This window comes from Nesoenas mayeri, assembly GCF_963082525.1.
Source record: "Nesoenas mayeri genome assembly, chromosome: 3".
Lineage (NCBI taxonomy): Eukaryota > Metazoa > Chordata > Aves > Columbiformes > Columbidae > Nesoenas > Nesoenas mayeri.
The window spans coordinates 66453736-66480641 of record NC_137544.1 but is presented as its reverse complement, the minus strand read 5'-3'; the positions used below and the strand labels follow the sequence as shown (position 1 = coordinate 66480641).

The window sequence follows — 26906 nt, the reverse complement described above, 5'->3', positions numbered from 1 at the left end:
TAAGAGCAAGTGAGAATATTATAAAATAATCATACCTCCCTCCTACTCCCTTTCATGAAGTTTAATTCACTGGTACCCCCTTTTCATTTACCTGTTTTGTTTATTCTGATTTGTATCCATATTCTCAAACCCATTCTTAACTTTATATTTAAAAAGCCAAAAATGGTGTGGTGTTTAGTTAGGTTTTGGGTTTGTTTGTGGTTTTATTTGGTTATTTTTTTGGGTTTTTTTGTTTTGTTTTTTAATCTACTTGATGCATGTAACTTAGTTATTGAATAAGTTTCTGTTTCAATTAGAGCATGGCTTTTTAAAATTAAGCATATCCTAAGATTTTAAAGATTAGGAGTGAAGAATCTTTCACTCATAGCAAACCCTGAAAAACCATCACATCCTGCTATATATTCTCAAATTATTAACTGTCCTCAGTTCTACCTATTACAATCAAATCAGTTCCGCATTTCCATTTCTTTCAAATCACTACCCTCACAATGTCAGAAACTGCTCTTTTTTTCTTTAATTCTCCTTGGCTCTACTCAACCAACACAGTACAAGGATAAAAATTCTAAGGTAGAGTTTCCTTTCTTTTGCCAGCAGTAAACCCACCTTTCAAATTGTTACAGTGAAACCCTATCAGTCTTTGCTTAGAAAACATTAATTTCTCCTGGTTTTGAGATTTTATGCAGTTACTCACCAGCACTGACCAAAACATTCAAACTCATTTATGATGGAACATTTCTCCAGATAGCCATGATGTTAGAGTTACATACTTTAGCTATAGCATTTTTTCTTATTTCATCCTATTACTTTTTCCATTACTGATTTTACTAGATTAGTAAAAACAGCAACTATTAAACTTTCCTCCAAAATTAAAAGGAATGAAACCCAAAGTTTTACCAGAGTAGTCAAGAAATAAATAGACAGCCAATTTAAGTGAAGTTACTGTTAATTTTGAAGCCTGTGTATATTGAGTCAAATTCAGCACAGTAGGTCTGGATTGCATTTTGGATTACGTTGTATACAGCAATCTGGCAACTGGTATATGCACACAAAGCAGGGAAGCGGAACAAGGCTATACCTTTGAAAAAAAATAACCCTGTAAATTCACCTATAATTATGTAAGTAACACGTGTATGTCCTTGTGATGGGTGGAACTGCTCTCTTCACTTCCCCTTCTCAACAGGCTAGGGGATAAAAACAAGGTGAAGAAGCCTGTGGGTAGAGATAAAGACAGGGAGTTCACTTACCAGTTACTGTCACAGGCAAACCAGGCTCTACTTGGAGAAAAATAATTTCTTTTAACGTATAATAAATTTATATTAATTTTTTTAAAAATTGATATCAATTTAATTTATTTCCAATTAAAATAGATTAGAATGGTGAGAAACAAAGACAAAACTTTAGCTCCACTTGGAAGCAAATCTGGCCAGGGATGTCGAAGACAACAAGAAGGGCTTCTTCAAGTACATCAGCAGCAAAAGGAAGGTTAGGGAAAATGTAGACCTCAGGCGTCTTTGCTTGGGCGCCTGGGGCGCCTCCTTGGTGTCTGCAGGGCTGTTTCTCACACTTTCTTCCCTCACTTCTCACTGACTGTGCAGAATTTTGCCCTTTCTTAAACACTCTCCCAGAAGTGCCACCAGCTTGGCTGAGGGGCTCAGCCATGTCTTGTAGTGGGTCCATCAGAGCTGAAACCACCTCTGTCTAGCACAGGGCAGCCCTGACTTCTCCTCACAGAGGCCGCCCTGTAGCCTCTTGGGCACTCAGACCTACACCTCCTTCCATATTATTTAATCCCAGTAACTCTACTGGCTTTAACAGACATAGGCCCAAATGTAGAAGCACTTATTGCTGTTTCTCTGCTATTAGTGTGAGGCCAGAGCTTCATGGTGTTCCTCACTAGGTACCATTTTGGCAGGTGCTCCACATTTTCCTGGGTTCAAAGATGAGAACAGAATGCAGACAATGCTCCCTAAAAGTGGGTTGCCTTCCAGGCTTTTTCCTTATCATATTTCAAAGGCCTCCAGACTATAGAAATATTACAGCTTTCCAATTCCTTTTGACATAATAAAAACTCCAACAATCTTTTATAAGAACCAAGTAACCTAAATATCTAATTTCTGGGTTACAATTCAGAACACGTGTGCAAGGGGAGTCCTGCACATTTCACAGACCCATCAGTATTTCCTACAGCTGCGATAAACTCAGCATATATATTTCCACACTTTCCAAAAACATGATTAACAAAGATGTAAAAGCTTAAGGTTTAAAACTTAAAAATTTGAATGGTACGGGTCACTCCTGTTGAGTCTAATCTCCATAGTCTATAAACAGTGTTTCTCACATGGCAACATAGCAGCATAAATGGGAAGCAAAGCCAGATCATCTACACATTTGAGGCCAACTTGCTGACAGCTATCAATAAAAGTATGATAGAAACAGATTTCATTTTAAATGGTGAATTAAGACAGACCAATTACTAAAGGGCATCTCAGGTAGCTAAAAGTGAGGGCTGTGGCTGTGAACTGCTTGGTTTGAATGTGAGTATTTTATCAGCCTTTACAATATCCTATTAAGGATATATAAGCCTAGATCACTCAAGTTAAAAGGTCTACCTGAGCCCTGACAGGCCAAAGGGACTAGTACAGTAAAGGTAGAGTTCAGTTCTCAATCCAGAGCAAAATATCTTAACTGAGCTACCAACACAACTTTGTCTCTTCCCAAGTTATTACAAGGAAACTACCATTACACACAAACATATTAATCTAACAATATATACATATATCAAATTGTCAATTATTATCAGATATTATCAGTTACTAATGATGCAATACAATTAGGAAAGAGAAAAACATGAAATAATTCTTTTTCCTCTGACACATTTTCATGGCCTGCTTTGCTAACACTTAAGCAAATACTGAATTTCTTTCCATCTTGGTTGAAGTAAACAGAACATATGTAGAGTGCTTAAGTTCTCTGATGCATGGGGACCTTTTCAAAATATTCCCAGGAGAATGGGGGGATAGACATCATTCCCAGTGAGGATCCACTGCCAAGAAGTCCTGAAGAAAGTCTTGCGCTTGCAGTTGAATTTTACAATGTCAGTGCACTTAATCTGACAGTAAATCCCTCATTTACATTTCTCAGTAACGTAAATAAATGCCGTTGCTCTACCATAGAGTCTCATTAGACAAAATAACATGATGTAGCATTATATTGGCTTCCTGCTTTACTCAGTTCATTTTTGAGGGCATTATTATCCAATTCCCTACACAGACAGTACAGTAAACCAGTACTCTTGCAGTTATTCTTTGCCCAATTTTCAAGTTCATTAATTTTCATGATTTAAAAATATGCATTTCAAAGAGCACCTCTGGTGCTTAACTATTTCAATTTACTGGACTAATTGATAACTATGGTTAGAGCTGTGGTGTGTCAAAGCTCTGGGAAATGCCAAATTAAATCTCAGTGCTTATGTTGTTAGATAAGGTTTGTACCAGTTGTAACTTAATACTTCAAAATTGTGTGTAAATCACTGTATTTATTCTGCTAAAACCAAAGAAGGAGTTTTAGGTAGTGGTAGGAAGAAGGAATAATAGTTCAATGATAAATGCCAAGTTGCATCAGATAATTAATTCAGCACTGGATTCACAAAGCACTACTTGTATTTATAACCACTTGAGGATGCCTCTATCAAACAACACACCTGACTCAAGCTTTATTCAAATAGACTGCATGTAATAAAACGAATATTTCTGTTTCATAGAACGGAGCTTCAAATACGTCCTCTGGCTGAAAGGGCAGCTACTGCGCTACCTTTCAGTTTTGGCCAAAGGAGCTGGGCAGTTGCCTGTAGACACCACTCACAACACTGCAGCTGACCGCGATTATGCTGAAACAGATTCATCCTCTATGGTATACAGATAATAGGGACCCCTTTTCAAGTTTATGTCATTCTGTTTAGCGAAATATTACACATTCTATACTCCAGGGCCTGTACAGCCATCGATAAAAAGGTTTGATTAAAAAAAATTCAAAGCCATATATTACCTTAGCCAGGTGAGTATTAATCCATTTTGTGAAAGTCCTTTTCTGTACTGACTCTTGCTCATCTGAGGAAAAAAATGGAAATCAGTTTGATTAGACACTGCTGAATCCTTTTGGATTTACATGATGGAAGAATAATACTCTCTATTGACAACAAATACATTTTGCATTTGAGAGAAATGCCACTATGTTTTCTTGAGACAGGAATTTTTGCATGTAACTACCCATAACAAATACTTCATACTCTTATAATAATGCTCTGACACTTGAATATTTGTATCTGTACTTTTAAACTAGAATCCATGTTTCTGACAGTCAAGTTGCTTTCCTTTAGAAAATCAACACAAGTCTTACAAAAATTACTCAGCATGTACATCTGAAAATGTTTATAATATTGAATGAAATAATTAAAATTACTTTATCAAGCTTGATTGTGCAATGGAAGAATCAGACAGGGAGGAACCATTAGCTAGTTCTGTCAGTTTCTGTACTGCTACTATCTCCCTTAGTTCTGTCTTGAAGCACTTGTCTGATTTATAGTGAATTTCACTGATTCTCAGATAGTCCCTCAGGGATTGCTGCCAGCTGCATGGACAAAAATAGCTCCTGAATGAGCTCCTCCAACTTCAGCAGCCAGGGTCATGGCTGCAGAGGGAAGAGAATCACAGTGCCATAACCAATCCACAAAGTCCTGTCCGTTGCTTATGGGGAATTGGGTTTGACACATGGAATAATTTCACACCACTGGCATTCAAATATTTATGCTGGGGGTTTTTGTTTCAAAAACTAAAAGAAAATACCTATTTCACTGAAAAACAAATCATATTATTGCCATCATAAGTTCTGAATGAGCAGCTTCATTCCCTTGCAGAAAATTCAAAGAAATAAAATTGCTGTTGAACATTTACTTTTAAGAAGAACACGTGCATGTCCCAAAACCTACAGATGGAAAACCTAATTTTAGATACTGCCTTTGCTACTGACTTTTGCAACACTGCATAGGGATTTTATCTCTTTCATACCTATAAAATTAAAAGGGAATATTATTTAATCCCCTCTAAAGCTCTGGTATAGATAACTAATAAGTTTGATGTACTATTACTACTAAGCTCCCTGACTTACACTCAAATAATGCTGCACCACAATGAGGGTACATAAAGACACAAATCACGGCACAAAATTCACCAGCCAAATGCTAAGTGGAACAACAATGGATCCCTGACCACATATCAGTTCCCAAAACGTGTTTCTACATTATGTCTTGGGGATTTTATATTTTCTTTACATATAAACAATATCTCACATATAAGAAATACCAGAGGAAAAAAGATACATATCTCTCCAGCTAATGTGTTGCTAGATTAGTACACTTCATTGCATTCCTTTTCTTCTTTTTCTTTGATTTCATTGGGTAGACTGTCTTACATAATTTTAAAAGCATTCATTGCATTCTCAGAATCTACTTGTTGCACTAACAGGCAAGCTATGTAAAATAACACTCGAAATACTGCATTGTGCTTCATTCAATACTGACTATTTCTGGCAAGGGGTATCTTTACTTTCTATATGATAATTGTTTGGACACTCTGGAAAACAGACTTCTCACTGTATGCTTTCTAACGCTGAACAAGAGGTTTCTTTTGTGACATACAGTAAATGTCAGCTCTGCTCTGACAAGAAATTATATATACAGGTAGCCCAATTAATTTCAGTGGAACTACTTGCACACTTCAACTGGGCTGTGTGTTAGTAGATGTGGGGATAGAGATGGAGGATGCACAGAGACAGTCCAGACCTGGCTTCATTCACACCTCTGTAACTTAAAATTGCTCAGTAACTCTGATACAACAACGGTGTGCCAGAAGAAAAGAACAGGGCCTTTAGAAGTCAAACTTCTGATCAAAGAAATGAGCAAAAATTATTCCCTAATTTGCAGTTCCAGTGCCTCCTGACAACTTAAGAAGCAGCCTTCTGACAACAATTGGAAATCAGAGAACCGGTTCTCAGCTTCTAAATGTTTACCAGCAGAAGACAGATTCAGATCCAGTTATATCAACAAATAGCAGAAATAGCCTTTCAAAATAATCTGTTTCAAGGAAATAGATTTGAGCAATATATGTTTTATGAGCCCTATTAATAACTACTAACACGACTCATAAAGAGCATACTCTTAATAATAGTTTCCTTTTTTATAGCACTTAGTTTGCATAGGTTTAAAAGGAACAGATCTCATCACTGTAAAACCTATGTCTGAACATAATACAAGCAGTGGATCGATACTTCAAATTTTATGATAAACATGCTTCTATACAAATTTCCCTGTAAATTCATTGAAATGATGTAAATTCTTTGCAGAGGTACTGTTTATCTACACCCGCAAGACACATGACAGTTTCTTACACTCTCCCCACCTGCAAGGACTGTCCAAGTAAGGATATTTGGACCACTTACCGTGCCAGTACTGAAAGAACCTTGGATGCACATTTAAAGATGTAACACTTCTGCCACCAGCACCTTTGTAGCGAGCCATAAATGCTGCTGCTGCTGCTACTCCTGTCTCATGTAGTGTGCAGCTTTTCTTTAGAATACAGACAGAAGTAATTTTTCAAGAACAATCTGTTGGTTTGTTGTTTTTTTTTCCTTCACTGAAAATGCAGGCCTCTTAGACAAATCCCTCCACCTGCTCTTACTGGAGAATTCACATGAAGCCAGACCTTAAAAACATCCTTATGTATTATTCTTGCAGAGATGCGAAAGCCAGACAAAGCCAGCTGTATTGGAAGTAGCAGTTCTGCTGGTCTCACTGCCATCATCCTTCTCCACTGTTTTCCTGTGGAAAGATTTTATTATCCGAGCACCAGCCAATCCGCTAGCGGAAACCTCTGATGTCAAGAGCCTGAATAATTCATCCAGGGACTGGGACAACCCAACTACACTGTCGATATCCTAAAGCAGCAAAATGTTTGGCTGCAAAAAGCAATGCAGTCTTCCCACCAGTGCTTTTGTAACAATATACTGCTCAGTAGGCATAAAAATGGCTGAATGGCATAGCTCTTCTGCAGGTCATCATATATATAAAGGAAAGCAGCTTTTAGAAGCAGCCACTTGGGTTCATCACTGCATACTCTATTTAGACATGGGTGTTCTTCAGCTTTGCAACTGAAACAGTGAAGCAGAAGAAACAGCAAGCAATGAATCTGAACAGACATCTAAGGCCACTTAGCTTTTAAAAATATATTTGAGCTGTTGTACAAGAAGGATGAAACATATGTAAGGATGCACAGAATTTTTTGAGTGCTCCTAGACCAGTCTGAAACATACTCAAATTTCTGATAATATGCAGTACTTTCTATTTCATTAAAAGAGAGCGCCAGACCATTTGAACAGACTTTGTTTGCTCTCTTAAAATGAAGGTAGTTATGAACTGTGAAGATTCATACATTGTTCAGCCACAGGAGCCAACAGGGTAGTACACAATATCAAAATGAGAATAAAAGGTCCACTTTTAGTGTGCCATTACATTAAATGTATCATTATAAAGGTTGAATTCAAATTTCTGTTTTTGTAAAACACAATGACTCTTGACAAGATCATCCTGCATCTGAAAGAAACATTGCAAGAGAGTTTGGTTTTATTTAATCAAAAGGCTTCCTTTAATTGTCTGGAAATACATTCATATTTTTACAAACCTTTTCTCTACTAAAGCACCAACAACATACTGCCTTTTTAGGTCGGTTATGAAAAGAAGGCAAATGTAATTGGATATATTTACTTTAAAACATTTAGAAAAAATTATTTTGAAAGATGAAGAAAACCGACCACACATCTTCAGACAGTTATGAATATGTTAATGAAATATTCATCGTGCATGAATATGATAATAGCTAGTATCATGCATATTGTATATATATACATCAGGAGACAGAGAGTAGTGGCATGCTTTTTAGCAGAGCTTTTTTAGAGATAGGCTTCCTACGCAACACAGTCCCTGCCTGCTGGTAGTGGCAGCAGCGCCCCCTCAGCCGTGGAGCTCCATGTGCCACAGGTGCCTGGTGGGCAGTGGCAGATCACATATCCAGCACCTCCTGCCTCAGGTGCTTAGGAATGGGATGGCAGGAAGGTGGTTGCAGCCCAGAGTTGCAAATACAGGCTTCTGCTGCAAGGTAACCCAAAGTGAGGGACATGACAGAGCTGAGCTCATGTGTCTAATGACCTAATATTGCATAGATTTGTTTTGTTTCTTACTTTAGTGAAATTCAATTCAAGTCGCTCATAGCTCCTAATTTTCAGCATCCTTTTCTGTTTTCTTTGGTTTCCATAGTTCTGCCCTAAAAACACCAAAGAGCTTTTGTTTGTTTGTTTTCCAGCTCTTTGGCACCTTTAGGAATACTGCTAAAACAACTTGGAAGTGCAGAAAAGTGTGCCAAACCACCTGCAATGTTCCAAGATGTCACTTCAGAGCACAATACAGCACAGAAAGTGGTGAATAGCACCCTGCTGGGAAACTTTGTTTGGTCAGCACTATGGTATAAATTCTGTAAAGCCTTCAGTAACATTTGTTATACAGCAATTTCCGTCCTCATTAAGGACATTCTTAACTTAAAGCAGCTGTAGAAAAGCTTGCAGAGTCAAAGCAATAATATGGAGACTCTACTTATGAAAAGGAGTAATGTTTTAAGCTACGTATTTTAATCACACCTCCATAAACAGATGGATTACCCCATTCAGGAGTACTGCACAGAGGCAATGCAGGCTCATTTATTTTCCTTTAAGTCTCCATTTAATATTTTCATGAGACAATGCTGAGACAGTTTTGCTTTTTAGAAAACAACAACCAAACAAAAAACTTTTGTTAGTGGTAGCTCTAAAGCTAGTATGTTGTTTGTAAGTTGCTAAGTTTAATATTATAGCAACACTATACACTTTAAGAAGGAAAAATGGATGAGGGAGCTATGGGCAGTGCAAACAAAGTAACAAAGAGGGGAAAATTGATTTCAGCAGCCACTGCAATGAAGTTGACAACAAGACTTAGCAGTACTAGTACAAAGAATGGGAATATATATTTAAATACTTCATGCACTTAGGACATTTCCATTTTTTGTATGTTGAGGAGAAAGGCAGGATTTGTCAAAATGTGGCTTTGGGATATATTGAATGTGTTTTATCAGAAACAGGGAGACAGTCCCACTAACAGATCTATTACCTAAATTTCCAAGCTTTGAGATCTAGGTGCACACAACACCTACAGCCTGCTCCACCACTGAGCACCAGTTTGCTCCCAACTAGTTTTTGCACAAAGGACAAGCACAAGGGCTAGAAGACACACAGTCTTCCTTGGCCAAACCCCTAGTAGGGACAATGATGGGGATCGGCTCCCTGACGTTTGCACCAGCATATACCATTGCTCAGTCTAGAGGTAACCTTAGTATAGTGGTTTGGAGGCCAAAGGTTTTATGTTATTTGGAAGAGTGTAAGTAGAGAAAAAACCCCATGTACTGATGGGACAGTTACAGGGAACTGAAGTGTGGAGAAGCAGCCTCATGGGTGCAGAGACACTGCCTGCTGTGCAGCTATCGGCACACTGCTGAGAACTTTCTACTATTACTGTCTGTCTGAAATGTGTTTACAAAGAATGTAGTTTGATTTTACACATTTCTTATTTATTCCTTTCATTTCTAAGACAGAGAAGGTGCCTATCCAGCCACTAGTCAGAAAGATATAAGAATGTAAGGATATAAGAGTATAAGAATATACAAAAGAGTAATTAATCACCCAAAGAAGCTTGAATTTTCAAAAACATCTGGGTGTAATCAAAAACAAACCAAATTAATCAAGTTATCTTCTTTTGTTCTTAGTCAACTTATACAAGCACACTCACTGATCAGCCTCTGGAAATACTTGCTGTGGAGTGTGCAAGTGGTTTCAGTTTTTGAAACCTGGAAACCCAAAAGTTTAGCCAGTGTCAGAGAGTGTGTGCTTTATATCGGGTTGCTGGCTCCATCTCACAGCAGATGACTTGGGCTGTCACAGAAAATGTTTATACTGTGGGACTTGGGAGACTTCCAGTCCTTAAATCGGAGGTCATGCCCTGTTTTGCCCATATTCCCATACGCATGTGTCAAATGTTCCTGCTCCATCCAGACACATTATCCCCCACTTTCCTGTGCTCTGGTTTTCACAGGAAGGAACTGAGTGTGAACAGAGCACAGTGCACTGATATAATCTCGATCCTCAGAAGTCAGGACATAGTCCGGACATAACTGTACTGCCTGTAACTGCTCTTCATGTTGATCAGAAGGGCTTACCTCGGCATTTGGAGAAAGTAATGAGAACAGCATGATTTCTGCAGTGGATTGGAAGGTATGCCCAAAATATTATGTCTATGACTGTGCATCTTTCCTGTGTCCAGTCCTTCTGCCATAATTTTGTGTTTTGAGTAGCTAAAAAACAAGAACTGTGATTAAATTGTTCTGCTCCATGTCTTCTGGATAGATTGTGTTTTGTTCTCCTGCACATGTAAAAGCAGAATTTATTCAGAACTAATCAATGCAGTATTTGCGTTACTGCATTTCTGCCTGTGCTGCTGCACTGCTGTCACTCTCATCACCTCTGCTAACTTTTATCTTAATCTCTATGTGGCTGTAAATACATTATTTACATCATAGTACCTGCACTTGCCTGAATAGAGTCAGAAATGAAAACAGCACCTATTAGAAAACCATTATGAGCTCATTTAATTCATTGTTAAAAGCAGTTTTCTGAAGAAGATATTAAGTAAAATCAGGATACTAAACATTTGAGATGATTATGTGTGATGGTTTCAGTACCTTCTGAAAGACTGAGGATTCGCTGCTCTACAGGTGTCTGTTTATTTACCCATCTGGCATGGCTGACAGTGAACTTAGTGTTCCACACACACATATCTTTTTCCCAGACCAATACACAAGGTGAAAACAGCCTGATACAACTGATAAGAGTCAAGTTGGCATTTGTTCTTGTAATTACTACTTATTTTCCTTAATTGTATACTTAAAGGGATGTTTTGGATGGTGGCAAATCAGCTAGAAATCCAGAAAACTCAGTGAAATTAATTAATAACTATTCCATATGACACTAAAATTTCAATCCATCCATGCTAACAAATGGGTATGCCAGGTAAAGAGCAGCTTTCTTACAGACTTAAATCTTTAAACATACTGATGAGAAATAATTCCCTTGCCTATGAACTCTGTATGTATCACAGCAGCATCTGCAGTGACCTAAACAAATATTTGTCTTTTTTTCAGTTCTCTGCAGTTCTGCAGCAGGCATCATGTTACCATTTACACATTTTGGAGGAAATCTTTGCAATAACATGAAAAAGCTAAGTATAATAACCTTCATGTGTGGTTGGTCCACTCCCCTAGAAGTTTTTATAAAGTCAGATTGAGCAAAATATGTCTGATTGAAAATAAATCTTTAATTTTTAACAATAGTCCTTAAGACAAGCAGTACTCACATCAAATCATTTAAAGAAGGTCTTTTAAAATGTTGAAATCTATTTGGATCACTATGTCTCCAAGTATCTTTGTTAGTTAGGGCTTTAAACAGCCATTCTAAAGTCAACAGTACTTACCATGAAGTTATACATAGGAGATCAGACTGAAGGTAGTATAAATTCGAAAATTGAAAGCATAGGCTCCAGATCCACCACTTACTCACTATATGGCACTTACATAACCTCATAAAACAATGCAAAGTTTTGTTTTCCTGAAGCCAACCATCTCAGGCAGGCAAATTACTCTAACAGTCATCACTGATTTTCAGTAGATTAGCTAATATTATGTGACATTAACAGACTGTTCACCACATTAAGCACTATAACCTGGTCAGTCTTCGTGAAGAAATGTTTGAATTTGAATGTTTAATGTTTCTATTTAATAAGGCACAGAAACTTACATGGACTGCACTGAATGCACAGCATGGGGCAAATTTCTATCACCGACGGTAAGATAAAAATTTTTCCTGTCTACAGCAAGTTCAATAGCCAAAAACCAGTGGACAACATGGAAGAGCTCAGAATACATTAAAATAAAAACTAATGAAGAAACGCTAGGCACACACTGTCCAAGAGATTGAATCAGGATGTAGGGGTGCAACATCTGTGACATATACACAAATCTGTGTAGAAAACCAAAATATACATAATCATTCTTGACTTAACAAAATGACATTCTGCAATCATATCTCAGTCCTGTTTATGCCTAAATTCAGTGAAATGACAATGGTTTACTAAAGGTTTACAAAAATGTGGAATCCTGTTTATTTTGTGGAAAGTTTGGGCAGTTTTACTCTTGAGATCATTTTTACTTTAGCTACACATATTATAGACATGAAGCTCTATGAAAGTCTACTTAAGGGAAATAATGCAATTACTATTCTTGAATGCATCATAATTTAAAATATGTTTACAATAAAACTATTAATTCTTTATCCACATATTCAGTTATTTCAACTCAATATGGTCAGTATTAGAAGCAAATGAAAGGGCCAAACACTTAACAGGTGGCTACAAAGAGGAAGTAGATTCTGTCTTCACAAAAAGCCACACAGAGATGACAAGAGGAAATGTGTAAAAGTTGCACTGGGAGAGGTTTCATCTTGATACAGAAATAAATTTCTTACAGTGAGAACAATCATTCACTGGAACAACTTCCTCAGGAATGTGGTAGAGTCACCATCACTGGAGGTTTTCAGGATGCAATTAGACACAACCCTAGATAACCTCATCTAGGCTTTGTTTCCCACAAAAGCTTAAACCGGACGATCTTTTGAGGACCCTTCTAGCCTGGCCTGTTCTTTGGCTCTACAATTCTATGAAAAATTGTTCTGTATTATTAGTAAGAAGTGTGCTATGTTACTTAAAATAGTCATAAGAATTTCTCGCTATATATATAAAATTATATACATGCTCAAGTATCTTTCAACTCAGGTTCACATCAGGACCGTACAAATTAATTATTCTTCCAAGTGTGAATTGTAGTTAAAAAAGATACGCATAAGCACTTATAATAACTCAGTTCTGGGGGAAATGCTAACTCCTATGTTCCATTGTTCTTTGAATGATAATAATAAAAAGAAATCTAATATATCCTGCCAAAACAACTTACTACTTAAAATGTTTCAGAAATGGGATGACGGCTGCTATCTGTGCAGGTGCTGAAGAGATGTTAAGAGTGAAGAACTGGGTGCAAGCTGTACATACATCTGCCTTTCCAACAGAGGTCTTGTACAAATTTAACACGGCCTTAGATTATGTGGTTATTCCTCTCAGAGCCACAAACATCTTGTGTTTCTGAATACCAGAAGACTTGAATATACTTTGGCACATTCACAATGTTTTCATACCTTCATCTGTTTTCCTTTGCTTTCCCAAGTGTCTCCAAACATACAAGCCCTCACTTAAAAATGGTACCTTTAGTATTTTAAAAGTGATACTTCTCTACCAAGTAATATAGGACAAATTCTGCCACTTTTACACTGAGCAGTACCAAACTCAGAGAGTTGTCCCACTATCTACCACTGAAACTACTCACAAAGCAAGTTACCATGCCAGTAAAGAAGTAAAAAATGGCTCCTTTGATGAAGAAGCTTTATTCAATGCTGATATAAGTCAGAACAAAGGTTGGAGTTCCTCAAAGACCAGTCTAAGTCTTTAAGATTTTCAGCCAAGATTTTGGCAGGAAAATCACAGCAGTGCTTATAAACTTTACCAAGGACTAATATCAGGAAACACCATTACACTGGAATCTGAATATATAAAAAATTAAAGAAATTGAGCTGACTGTAGACTGGAAACAGATTACTATTACTAAGCAGCTCAAAATGCAAGGCTACATACTCATGGAGTAACATTAATTTTGGCTGCAAGGTGGAAACTCATTATACATAAACCAAATTAGAAGAAGACACACTTTTGTAGTTGTGCCACAGGAATGATGTAGGCCACTAGTGTGACAAAAGGCAAATGGAATCTCGTGATGCTGTTAGGCAACATATAATCAGCTGCACCAGACACAGTAAGGACACACATGGAGCATTATACATAGTTCTAGAAACCCATGTTCAAAAATGTGAGTGCTTGGAATAGATACTGAGAAAACTAAAGCTGTGTAGACTGCTTACTCTCAGAAGGACTATAATTGCTCTCCGCAAATACAGGAAGAGAAAGGAATGAACACCAGAAAAGGAAAAACTTATTTAAATTAAAAACCATGCAAAAGCACCAGAGCAGAAGGTTGTGATGGGATATGAATATATCTAGGCTGGAGTCAGAGGAAAGTTTTCACCCTTAATAAGAGCAATGCAATCCTCCAGGACTTCAACAGCATTTTATTGGTGTGGTAGCCTGTAAAAGCAGACAATGGAGGACTTAGACGACTTTTCCAGTCCTATTTGATAATCTGTCCTGTACACCAACCACAAGAATATAAACTTCCAAATGAGATGAAATTATCTGTACAAAAGTAGCACTAAAAGTAGAGGAGAAGTGCACATGATGTCACTCTTCACTGTGTGGCTGAATTTGTCCCCCTGTACTGGGTAGCATGTGACACAGGTACACCTACACTTTTCTGGTAACAAAACAGTCCTTTAAAGCAGGATTTTATGCCCTTATCACACAGTGTTCCAGTTTATCCCCAAATCAATTGATCAGAAGAAAAGTGAAACAAAACAGAACAAAACAAAAGCAGTATTATGGAAATGCAAAGTTAACATGGTTACTACTGAGGATTATCAATATTCTGTGCTAAAAATATATTCATATTACAATGTAATGTGCAGCATGCAAATCTGGCTGGTGAAAACTACATTTGAAAACCAGAGGTTGAAAAATGTAGACCCACTGCGGTTTAATATCTTCTGCAGAATAACTGTGAATTAACTACTGCTTGAGTTGATCTGTGGGAATTAAATACTAAAATATTTTTTTTTTCCTACATACTTAAAGACAAACTCTGTAGATTTGAATTGGTAAAATTTAGTTGGTTTAAACTGAGCTACATCAATTGCTGTCAGCAGAATTATCGTACATTCACTCAGAAAGGAAAGAATACATTTATGTACTTTAGTGCGGAATACTAACCGTGAAATCTTATATGTATTTGTATAGGAATTGAAATGAATAAACAATGAAAGACAAATCACACTCAAAATTGTGAAGTGCTCAGTCCCTAACCACACATTTTTCTCTCAGGTGTAGAAACTTAGGATATCAATTTCATTAGAAAGTACCTCTTAGACAAAAGAAAGGTTCCAGTTAACCTTGCAGAATCACAGGACCAGAGAATGGCTGAGTTCAGAAGGGACCTCTGGAGGTCATCTGGTCCAATCTCTCTGCTTAAGAAGGGCCAAATGGATTCAGCTGCCCAGGACCATATCCAGAAGGATTTTTAATACCTCCAAGGATGGAGAAACAGGTCTAGGCAACTTGTTCCTGTGCTCAGTCACCCCCACAGTGAAAAAGTGTTTTCTGATGTTCAGAGGGAACGTCCTGTGTTTCAGTTTGTGCCCTTCTGGTGCTGTCATTGAGCATCACTGAGAAGAGCTTGGCTCTGTCTTCTTCGCATACTCCCTTCAGGAATGTACTTACACACATTGATAAGACCCCCCTGAGCCTTCTCTTCTGCAGGCTGAACAGTCACAGGTCTCTCAGCCTCTTCTCATAGGAGAGGTACTCCAGCCCCTTCATCACCCTCACGGCCCTTTGTTAAGACTCTCCAGTGTGTCCATGTTTCTCTTGTACTGAGAAGTCTCCAACTGGACACAGTACTCCAGAGGTGGCTTCACCAGCACTGAGTAGAGCAGAAGTGTCACCTCCCTCAACTTGCTGGCAATACTTTGTCTGATGCAGCCCAGGATATCATCAGCCTTCTTTGCAGCAAGGGCATGTTGCTGGCACATGTTGCTATTTAATATTGCAAGGCTTCCAAAAACCTGACCCTTGTGAGGGTTCTATATGTGATCTCATAATCCATTCCTTTATTTTAGTGGGTTTTTTAGTATGCTATTAATAAATTCTGAGTATTCACCAACAATGATAGAAAACATTACTAGATTTGTTACTATAAACAAAGAGAAATAACCCAAATACAAATAAAAAGACTAGGGGAAAAAAAAAAGAAAAAAAAAAGAAAAAAAAAAAAGAACAGCTCAAATTCAGTAAGAAACAAACACAGACATGGTAACAAGGTTAAAGTAATACTAACTTTTTGGCACTAAATAATATATGTTGCTATATTGTATGATGAAAAATAGCACACCACACAGAAAGAAAGACATCTGCCCAACAAACACTAGGCAGCAAAGGGAGTTGCTAACTGTCTGAAAGTGAAGGATTTTCAAGGAAGTGAAACCAGGCAATGTCCTGAAGGTGAACTGAGATTTCCCTGCAGTGACAGTTACTTTTGTGATCCTCATTCTCGCAGTCTCTGTGCTCTATGTTACATGACACATGAACATCTTAAAAAAAGGCACTGTTTTGACTGCCTCATTTGATAAAGTCCATTCACCATCAGTGAGTTCTTTTCATGAAAGCTGCATAGGATCAAATCACTGACAGTTACCCCCAAATTAAATATCCAAATAGCCTACTGGAAATATCTAATTGCGTAAACATTCACAGAGCTCATGAAGTTATAAGAAACATAGCCTGGTCTGTGTTTTCAGTTTAGCGAGCCAAATGTAAAAGAGGCTACTGAAACTTCAAGACAAACTAGTGAGCTACAAATTGAAATTCTATTAGAATTTGTTTCAGTGAAAACTTGATTCCTATAGACAATTCTATTATGGTATTAAAAGGGCTGTCAAATCCTGGAAGGCTGTGTAATTGTTCAACCATGGCAAGACAAAAAGAGTTCGTAAAGAAACTATCTGATGAAGAGCTACAAACAGTGAAGAAATATAAACAAGCTATGATTTACTGCAAGCAATGCTTTAACAAGACCATGGAAAGAAAATTATTTTTTGTCTATCCATCTACAAGCTATTTGTGATGCAAAGAGTCCTAATTTTAGATTGGCTGCCTCTTCACTTTTTTCTCAATGAATGAATGAATAAATAGGAACTCCAGAGTTATACATTTGGCAGGAAGCAGAGCTCTGGCTATCCCTGCAGAAATCTACCCTAATTTGTCCAAATTACAAACATTTTCAAATTCTCACATATCCTTGAGTTTTAGCACTCAGACTCTCTGACAACTCACCTTCATAATCTTGATGAAGTACTAAGCAGACTGCACATACACTGCTCCCACAGAGTGGCTGAACATGCTTCAGCTTGGGGAATATAGGGGAAAAGAAAATAAATCTTTACTGCCCATAATTTCTTCAGCTCCAATTAATCCCAGAAATAAATTCTTCTGCATGCTCAACGCCTGTCCCCACTTGAGAGCTAGATTTAGCTCTCCATTTCAGACACAGAAGCTGGGTTAAAGGGAGGAATCTGAGGACGAAAGGAGAAAGGTGTAAATTATCCAGGGAGCGTGTACCCAGAAGGTGGAAAAAACCTTTGACTGGCAGCTGGAAAAGTGAAAGAAACAGGCAGAACCTGCTCACACTATGGAACATCTGTCCCGGAATGTATGGTAATACTATCAAGACAACCCACAGAAGTTATATATGCCAGAGGTAACTGTGTCTGTACAAACTTCTCCCCTTCTACATGTGATAAGGTCAGTCTTTAATTACAACACCACACAGGTTTTATCCAAATGCTTCCTACCATTTTTTGGTGCATAAATGGAAAATGTTCCATAAATAATTTTTTTTTTTTTTTACATTTTTGCATTCTTGATCAGACCTAATGATTGAGCATGTGACTTCACAGTTCTCGTACTATTTTTAAGTTCAGTACAACAACAACACTTCCCTAAAGTCCAACTCTTTTGAAGAGAAAAATGTAAAAATATAAAAGCAAACTGACTACTAATGTTCATTAAAGCAATTTAACAGCTGAAAACAAATCTTAGGAGTGATGCACTTGATCATACATCAAAATGGGTCTTTTCTCTGAATATCATTCCCCAAAATCTCAGGATGTAAGCTGATAATCAAAAACTATGTATCTCCACCTACGAGTTTCATTCATTCATATACTATGCCAGTTCATTCAATGGAAGTGCATTGATCTGGACGGAAATACTTGGACATAAAACTGGACATTGCTCACATTAAAATATACTTGTCTAAGCATTGATTAGTATTTTAAAATATGATATAGCATGCTTCTGTGAAACAGCACAATAAGCAATTCAAAATAAAAAGCAGATCAAAACAGTATTGTCAGTACTTGAGTTTGCCTTGAACAGTCCTTTCTGTAGTAGCAAATCACAGGCATCACCACACAGTATTTGTAGCAACTATATCACTTAAGAAGACAAGAAACAAAACTCAGCTATCATGTTAGAATGATAAAGTCCCCAATCCTGTTGCAGCATAGCAGCAGTAGTGCCTGTGCCCTGGGAGAGGGAGAGCAGCCTCCCTCCCACCTCTGCCCTCACCAGCTTGGCAGAAATTGGGCTTAACACGCTGAGCAGGAGAATCAATGCAGCAAACCATGGGGCTTCTGAGTTGTGCTGCTGTGAAGGAAAAGGCAGCAGTGGCCTGCATGCAAAAAATCCTCCTCACCCCTAATAGCCAGGGCTAGCAGGACTTCACTTCAAGCATTTATGATACATGGGAAACACCCATTAGGCAGAAGTGAGATGGTAACTTTGCATTGTGACAATTATATTTAAGAGGCTTACCAGACTACTGTCTCTCTTTTATCTGTTCTTTCTTATTTTTTGTAGCAATAAATGTTTTTCTTATTCAGTTACTTAATGATAAGCATGACCTTAGTCATCATTCATGCCCTAATCCTGCACCATGCAAACTACTGAGAATTTTGCCAGTGAATGAAACAAGCATTTGTCACTGAGATTATACATCAGATTGGCAACCATTTATCATGTGAAATAGAAAAGTATATTTCTTTCATATTATTTATAGCAACAGCACGTTTGTAAAGAAAAATATTTCCCTGTCACATAAAAAGTTTTGCTATTACTGGGCCCTGCTGAATAAACTCCTGCACTTATCACTTCCCAGCACCTTTTATTCCTTGGAATAATTTTTTTTTGCAAGAAGCCTAAAAGCCAGAAGATATACTGGGTTCATCAAATCCACAACTGCTCACAGGAAGAATTTCTTTCTTTTCTCCTGTGGTAACCCTATTTTAATTAAACTGACTGCATCTTGATATTGGCAGATGTGCTCTTTTGTATAAAAATAAACAGAAACAATATTTCCTCATAGGGCATTTCACTTGTACCAGATAACCAAAAATATAATAAAGTGGTACAAAAAAGATATGATAAGCATATTCAGAGCAGGTTGCTCGATAAACAGAACAAAAAAACAACCACCATCACAACAAAAAGATCCCAGAAAATGCGTAAAGACAATGACATCTCAAATTTCCCCAGGAAGCATACTGTGACTAAGCACTGTTCACATTTAATATATTCTCTTTCAAATCCAGCAGTTCTTTTTTATATTTTTAATCAGAAAAATTATTCAAGGTTTCATCACTGCTCTTATATAAGTGAATGACTGCAGCCATTATACTGCTCTGGCTGTATTTATTTCAGCCTTTAGTCTGCCCTGATACAACTCCTCTGTAGAATGGGAAGGCAGAGTAGCATGGAATTTACAGCATTTTTCTTTACAGAAAGAAAATCTCTAACAGACCTTCAAGGCTCTGAATTAATTTTATTCTCTTGGAGCAGTATAAAAGTAGGTTCCCTTAAACAAAGGATCTGATCCAAAGATGAAGTCAAATCAATGCTGGCATAATTTGTATTTGTTATTTGTTTAAACACCTTCACAATACTCCTGCTGTGCAAGCATATGTTGATTGCTATGAACGACGATGACTGGCAGCTAATTACAGGTTCATTAGTGATCAGTATACAGTGACATTAGTGATCAGTATAATAACACCTATACATGTTCCAATGGGCACAACACACTGTACCCATAAGCACAGAGACAGTAACCTCATGAACTAGACAGAATGTGGTAGAAGCCACATACTGCAGGATTTGCATTTATCCAACTGCATGTATCCAATTTCCATGTATTCCCATTGCATGAACGTTTACTGTGGAGGCAAAATTTGTTCCCAAATTCCTGTGGCCTCCCTAAGTGTGAGCTGCGTAACAAGCTCAAACTCGTTCACTTCTACCTAAATTGCTGCCTTTCACAGGAAAAGTGTTACGGAAACTCACTGGATATGTGTAATCTAGTGGACCTGGCGATCCTCAAGTACATATAAGCACATGTCCCAACTCATTGGGGGATGACAATTTACCTGCCTTAACTCCTTGCTATCCCAGACTTGGTTTCATTAGGAAAGGCTAAAGATCAGAGAAGACATAGGACACCACCCAGCTGGCTTCCCTTCTGGGTGATCAAGACGCCAGGACTCTAGGACATGTATGTTCAACATAGTTACAAACTTTACTGCAGAAACCAAGTTTCTTGTCCTCTTTACAAACTTTACTTCATGCTCAGCAGAGTCAACGGAAAGTCTTCATTACTGTGTATATCATGCTTCATCACAGTCACATAACGTGAAAAATATTATTACCGAATCACAAAAAATGCAATGCTTTGTGAGGAGCATATATCTCCTAAGAAATAGCCAGAAGTGTTCAATGAAGTAAAAATAAAAACCTGTATAGATCCATTGATGTTAATTTATGTATTTTTTAATAAATTGATAACTTACATCAGCTACTTTAAAATAAGGGAACTAAAGAGTAGCCTATGGTTAGTGGCAATTCTCTACATTTTGTACATATTTGTATATATTACAGAAACACAGGGTAAAAACACCTGAATAAAACTTTGTTGAGCCAATTATTGAAAAAACAATGTTTTGTTTTGTTGTGTGTGGGGGGGCTTTTCCACTATATTTAGGATATATTTCTTCCTTTTTTTTTTTTTTTTGTTTTGGTTTTAGTTACCGTATATGAAAGTTAAAAAAAAAAAAAAAAAGTAAATCTGACCCATATACTGTGTTTGTTTTGTAGAACTACTGTTTTATTCATTATATTTAGCATGTATCTCTTCTGGGTCACTCATGACATACCTGAGGGCACCTTCTAGAAAGCTTAAAAGTTCTTGGCCTGATTGAGATTTCACACTGAGACATTCCATTTACATCATTAGAGCTGCACGAGGGTAAATTAGAGCAGGATTAAAACCACAGTGAGCTAAGTTTATGTAGATTGGAGTTTAAAGTCAGACAAAATTAAAGGAAAAACAGGCCACACAGATTTAAACGTTACCTTTTTTAATCAGTGTTCCTCCTTTTGATACTCCTTAGGATGCTTCTATTGTATTCCCAAAATAGCAAAACAAAAGTATGATGAGAACCCACACAGATACGAAGTATCTGAATATCATAATCAGTAAAGAAAATCCCTGAAGGCCTTCAGGATTTGTAAGAGAACCCGTCAATTTTTTTTCTAAAGATAACAGAATACTGAAAAGCAAAACATGAGGACTGTGCTATAGATGAGAATGTCACAAACATGTTGATGAACCTGGTGAAAGGTAACTACAGTTCACCAAAATTTCTTATTTTTAGTTTTAAATTGACTTTTAAAATCAGACTAAGATCTAGGTTATTAGGCAAAGTATCTAACAGTTAAGATACGTTATGGTAAAGCCGTGGTCCCCAGCCTGAGGCTTGCACCCTGTAAGGAGCTAGAGTAGCAACTGCTGCTTCCAAAGAGTCATGTCCCTGCTGTTCCCCCAGCAGTCGCCACCACTCTGGCTCTGCAAAGGCAGCAGCTGCTCCAGCCTGGGCTTCCAGGGCTCTGGCACAGGCAAAGTGATCAGCACAGTCATGACCTTGTTCATGTCCAGCAACGTTCTGCCTTGCCTTTATGTGTGCCAAGGGCCCTCCTGCTAAATGGATGTCTTTCTCAAGTGGTATTAAAGAAGCACCGTGCACACTGCCATCACAGAAGCATGCAGTGGCAACAGGAAAGATAGTACAAGAGCCGAATTTCATTTCCTGTTTAGAAATATAGATTTATGGCCATATGCTGTAACTGAGATGCAACTGTGATGCTGGCTCATGAACACAAGTGAACATGATTTTAGGTATTCCCTACCAGGCAGTTGCAACTGATAAAACTCACACTAAACATGAGCTTGCAACACAGGAATGACATTTGCCTCTTCCTCTTCTTGTGACAAGAATGGGACAAATAACGCATTTCTCTGTTATCATTTATTGAAACAAAAGAGAATGAGGTTTTTTCAGCTTCTCTGCAGTTTGTGGTCAGAATGGGTACCCGGCCTAGCCCCACCACCTCTATTGAAGATAACAACTGCTTTGTTTCAGAAAAAAAAGTAAGATCTGTGCTGCTCTAAGAAGTCAGCTGCTCGTTCTGCTTTGTGCAGGTCTACTGGAAAGGAAGAAGAGATCTCAGGCCATTTTGTACTAAATGCTTACATGGTGTCAGAAAAATAAAATACTTGCTTATGGTAATTCATATTAGGTAGAATTATTAGTAGTTCATGTCATGAGTTTTCCTAATTTCAGAGTAAAGTTTTGATTTCTTCTATTATTTTTGCCAAGACAAACAAGGCATTATTATAATAGTTAGGTGTTACCAGCATGAAACCATACCGAAAAAAATCCCATTATCAAAGAAACGTATTGCTGGGCAAACTTCTCCCACCTCTAGACTTTTGGGAGAACCAAATCCTTTCCCACTTGCTTTTTAACTACTGCTGTGGTTTCTAGTTGGTGAAACAGACCCTTCACTGAGGAAAGGAAACCATACCCTAGATGAAGCACACAGGTCAAGTAATTAGTTTTGAGTGGCCTCTAGTAAATCCTTCTAGAAGCAACAAATTTCTAGCAGAACCCTGAGCAGGGGGGCCTGGGAGCACAGCATGGAGAGAGCAGCCTGCAAGGGATTGAATGAGCGGCTAGGCTTGGTGGCAGAGCTGGCACAGTGGCTGGGCATCAGGGGGAGGTGGGACCTGCCCCCAAGAGGGACCAAACACTTTCAGCCTCCTCAATGGAGCTCTGGCTGCGAAATAACTGCAAGACCTGAATTCCTTCCTACCAACTCAATGCCATGTTTTACACCATGCTTACACAGCTCTTCCTGTATTAATTGGTTACATTTTTTCTCATGAGAACTATGTTTACATTCAAAGACTGCAGTTCTTAATTTTGAATTATTCTGGAAAAGTCATATTTCTTCTTTGCGACACAGTAGAAAAAGTGAACATTGCCTGGTCAATAAACAAGCCCAAACATGTCTGCCACAGCATACAGAGCTCAAATACTTCACTCAGCTGCTTAATGGGACATAACATTCACAGCATTACAACAAACTCTTCTGTGTTTTCAACTCACTCTGCTTGTGTATGCTTGGAATAGATATTTGACTACTGATATTATTTCATACTAAGAAACTAGAAAAACAGAGACGGAAATGATTACGTGCTACAACTGAGTATCTTGATCTATGCCTCGAAAACTGATAGCTGCATACCACAGTGTTTTCTAATTGTTTTGGCAAAGGAGTTATACTTCCTGAAAGACACTGAAGATTTGGAGTCCTTGATCCAAGTCCAAGAACCATTTATTAACTTCAGTGAGTACAAGTTTGCATCCTAAACTGGAGAGAACTTAATAGTGAAATGCTGTGAAAAATTCCATTCCCTAGTGCTACTCTAGTGCAAACGTTTTACACTGACAAGTAGAGTACTAAAGAATTATTCTGAAGGCAGGTGCCCTGCAGTCCACCTTTCATTAGGGTTAGCAGAAAGGAGTAGGCCCTTCAGGCTCTCAGCAGATGAAGGACAACTGCCACTTTCATAGTGTAAAATAAAACTATCGCACCAGTACTTTTATAGGTAACTACTATTGAAATAGTAATCAATGTAATTATTCTAAAGGTTTGAATAAAAGCATCACCTGAGTGACCCATGACAGAAAAAATATATTATTCCCAAAGTCCGCAGTTATCACTTCAGCCTCATGTACTCATCTTGAGGTTAGATGAATATAACCCCTAGCAGCCCTGAGCCAAAAGCTTGATGGAACTGCTCTATCCAAGAATTGGCTCAAACAATAGCTTCCACAGAAAGGCTCACATTTGAGTAGCAAACAATGAGAGAAGTTTCCTAAGTTTCTTAAATTCTTCCTTGCAGGGTCCACACCACATTCTCAGGATTAACTTCAATGTCAGGATATGACATCAGAACCAACTCCCCAAAACTGTGTTTTGTTTTGGTTTCAATGATATTGACTTCTTTATCTTCTGGAGCCATACACCTGAGGCATCTAATTTTTAAGCCTTTCTCTTCACTCATGAAGACCAGATCATTATTTATGGTTCTTCTGTAGTACATATTAATGATAAAGAACTTCAGACATTCCAAAGCCAAAATAATACAACACAAATATGAAGACACTAAATTGAACATCCCTCAATGTGCATCTAGTCCTTGCTCCAATTATAATCCTGTCTTTCACTATGATTTGTCTTTCAGTGCAAACTAAAAAAAAAACAGATTAAAATAAAATCATCATAGCTCACAACCAAAACCGCTGAACTCTAACACAAAGTAATTTCTAATACCTGAACAGTTCGGGATTCTTCACTGGCTAAACAAAAGCATGCATCATTCATGAGCTCTGCCTAAAATACACAGTGCCAACATCTTGTTGGGAATTTCACCTACATTTCAAGCAGAACATCTGCAAAATAAAGGTCAATTTTGAAAAACATCTGAAAATGTAAGGAAAAAGAAAGAATACACATCAGTCCACTTAAATCACTGTTTTGCTTCTCAGTGCCTATATATGCCACCTTGCTGAACACTTGACATATCCATCTTCCCCCTGCTCCTGAAAATTACAATAGGCAAACAAATTAGGGTGCTGAAATTACAATATGGAAGATCTTTAAAATGCGTTTGACGTTACTTTAACTGAAATCAGTGAAAATCAATGTGCTACTATACTTCTTCTCCTGAAGTTATTTTGATATAATTGAACTACTTGGGAGTTTCTGAAGGCATAAGTGAATTATTAATTAAAAAATATTCTTCACGCAACCCCTCTCAAGACTTTCCTCATTGTCACCCATACATTCTCCCAGATAAGGTACATCAGATAACAGGAATAAGCCTTCTGCACAATATAATGTTTTTCTAGACCTGATTCCTCTCACTCTATCATTTGACTTTGTATTCCTGCTATGTCCTTACAGATTCCATTTCTCACGCAATGGGAAACTTTTGAAGTCCCTAATCTGGTTTCATGTCAATCTTATTCTGGTTTTAAACAAGTGACCTCCCTTTGACTTAGGAAATGTAAGCAATCAAACCACAGAGAAATAACCAAGTTTGGGATTTTTGGACTATATCCACATCTCAGAAAACGAGGCATCTACCAAAAATATAGGATATAGGTTTTCTAAACTTAGAGAATTAAGTGTAAATTAAAAGTGTAAAGTAAGTTTTTTTTCAATACTTAACATACGAAAACAAACCCAAAACCAACCAAACAAAAAAACCCCAAAAACTAAAAACCAGGAATGTCTGCAGACAGATTGACACACTTGTATGAATTGTGCATGCCTATTTTTATTTGGACATGTCCCATGACATAAACCCTTTGAGAATCATTAAATTAGAAGTCCTCTGCATGGAATGGTAAATCAGAAGTTGTCAATCTGAGAACATCCCATTATTCCTTCCTCTCTCCAGATGTGATGCCACAGGGACAGGGATGTGGAAGGAACAAGGAGAGCAGCATGGCTGAGGGGTTCAGAGAGGAAGTGTTTAATTCTGGAATTTCTCCTGAGTGCTCCTCTGAGACATTCCCAGAGTGCAGGCCCAGCCACACATTGCTACTGACTGATTCATGCTGCAAGATAATCCTGTGTGCAAAAGCCCCAGTCATTTCTAGGACACCAGCATACTGTATTATGTTTTTTAGTGGCCTTAATACTGTATGTTTAACTTAAAAGAGTGCCTATAGAAAAATCCAAGTTCTAATTCTATTTGAGCATATTTATGTTTTTAGGATGCATGTTAGCATTATGCCCTGGCAATACAAACATTTGGTGGGTGCCATATGGACACAGACAAAACACACAGTGCCTGCTCAAAGGGTCTGCCTGCATCTTTAACACATGAATAGTTCCTCTGATATCATTAGCTGCATGTGCATAATGATACAGGCCAGCTCCTTAGGGCTCTACTCGAGTGAAACGGAGCAACACTGACTTATCCTGACTGAGGTTATTTCCATTGTTATATTGTATTAGGCAAAATATAATGCAATCAAACAGTGGAAAAAAAGGCAGAAAATGAAGAAGGTAGAAAGCAAACACAGAAATGGATTTACACTTGTTTATGAAGAGTTTCATAAATTATAGTGTACTTTTTTTGAAAAATGGTGGTTTACATAACACTGAAGCGTAGTAATAAATGCCTAACATAGTAATAATAATAATAAAAGACTAAACCAGAACAACTATTTTTTCTATATAATTACAAATACTGCCTTCAAAGTAAATTTTACCAAGAGATTTTGCTAACTCATGAAAACATTCTAAGTTCTGTCTAGATGGAATAGACATGAGTGAGGGAAAAGTTACTATGTTTGGGTTTATGTAATTTTTAAAAATCTAATTCAAAACTTCTGGATATCTGTTATCTCCCTGGGGCAGAAAATAGTAGAGCTTCACAACTTAAAAATGTGTTTAAAAAAATTAATTCTGAACAGCTAAACTG

At 37.6% G+C, this 26906-nt stretch overlaps 1 protein-coding gene across 1 annotated transcript in view; it reads right to left on the bottom strand.

Moving 5' to 3' along the window:
* Window positions 1–26906, bottom strand: part of LOC308038658 (calmin-like) — a gene marked incomplete at both ends in the record, with an annotated part of 62728 nt that overhangs the window by 15417 nt on the left and 20405 nt on the right. Inside the window, one exon of the mRNA XM_080341435.1 lies at window positions 4045–4106. Coding sequence (XP_080197561.1) covers window positions 4045–4106 — 62 coding nt within the window. The remainder of the gene's footprint in view (window positions 1–4044; window positions 4107–26906) is intronic.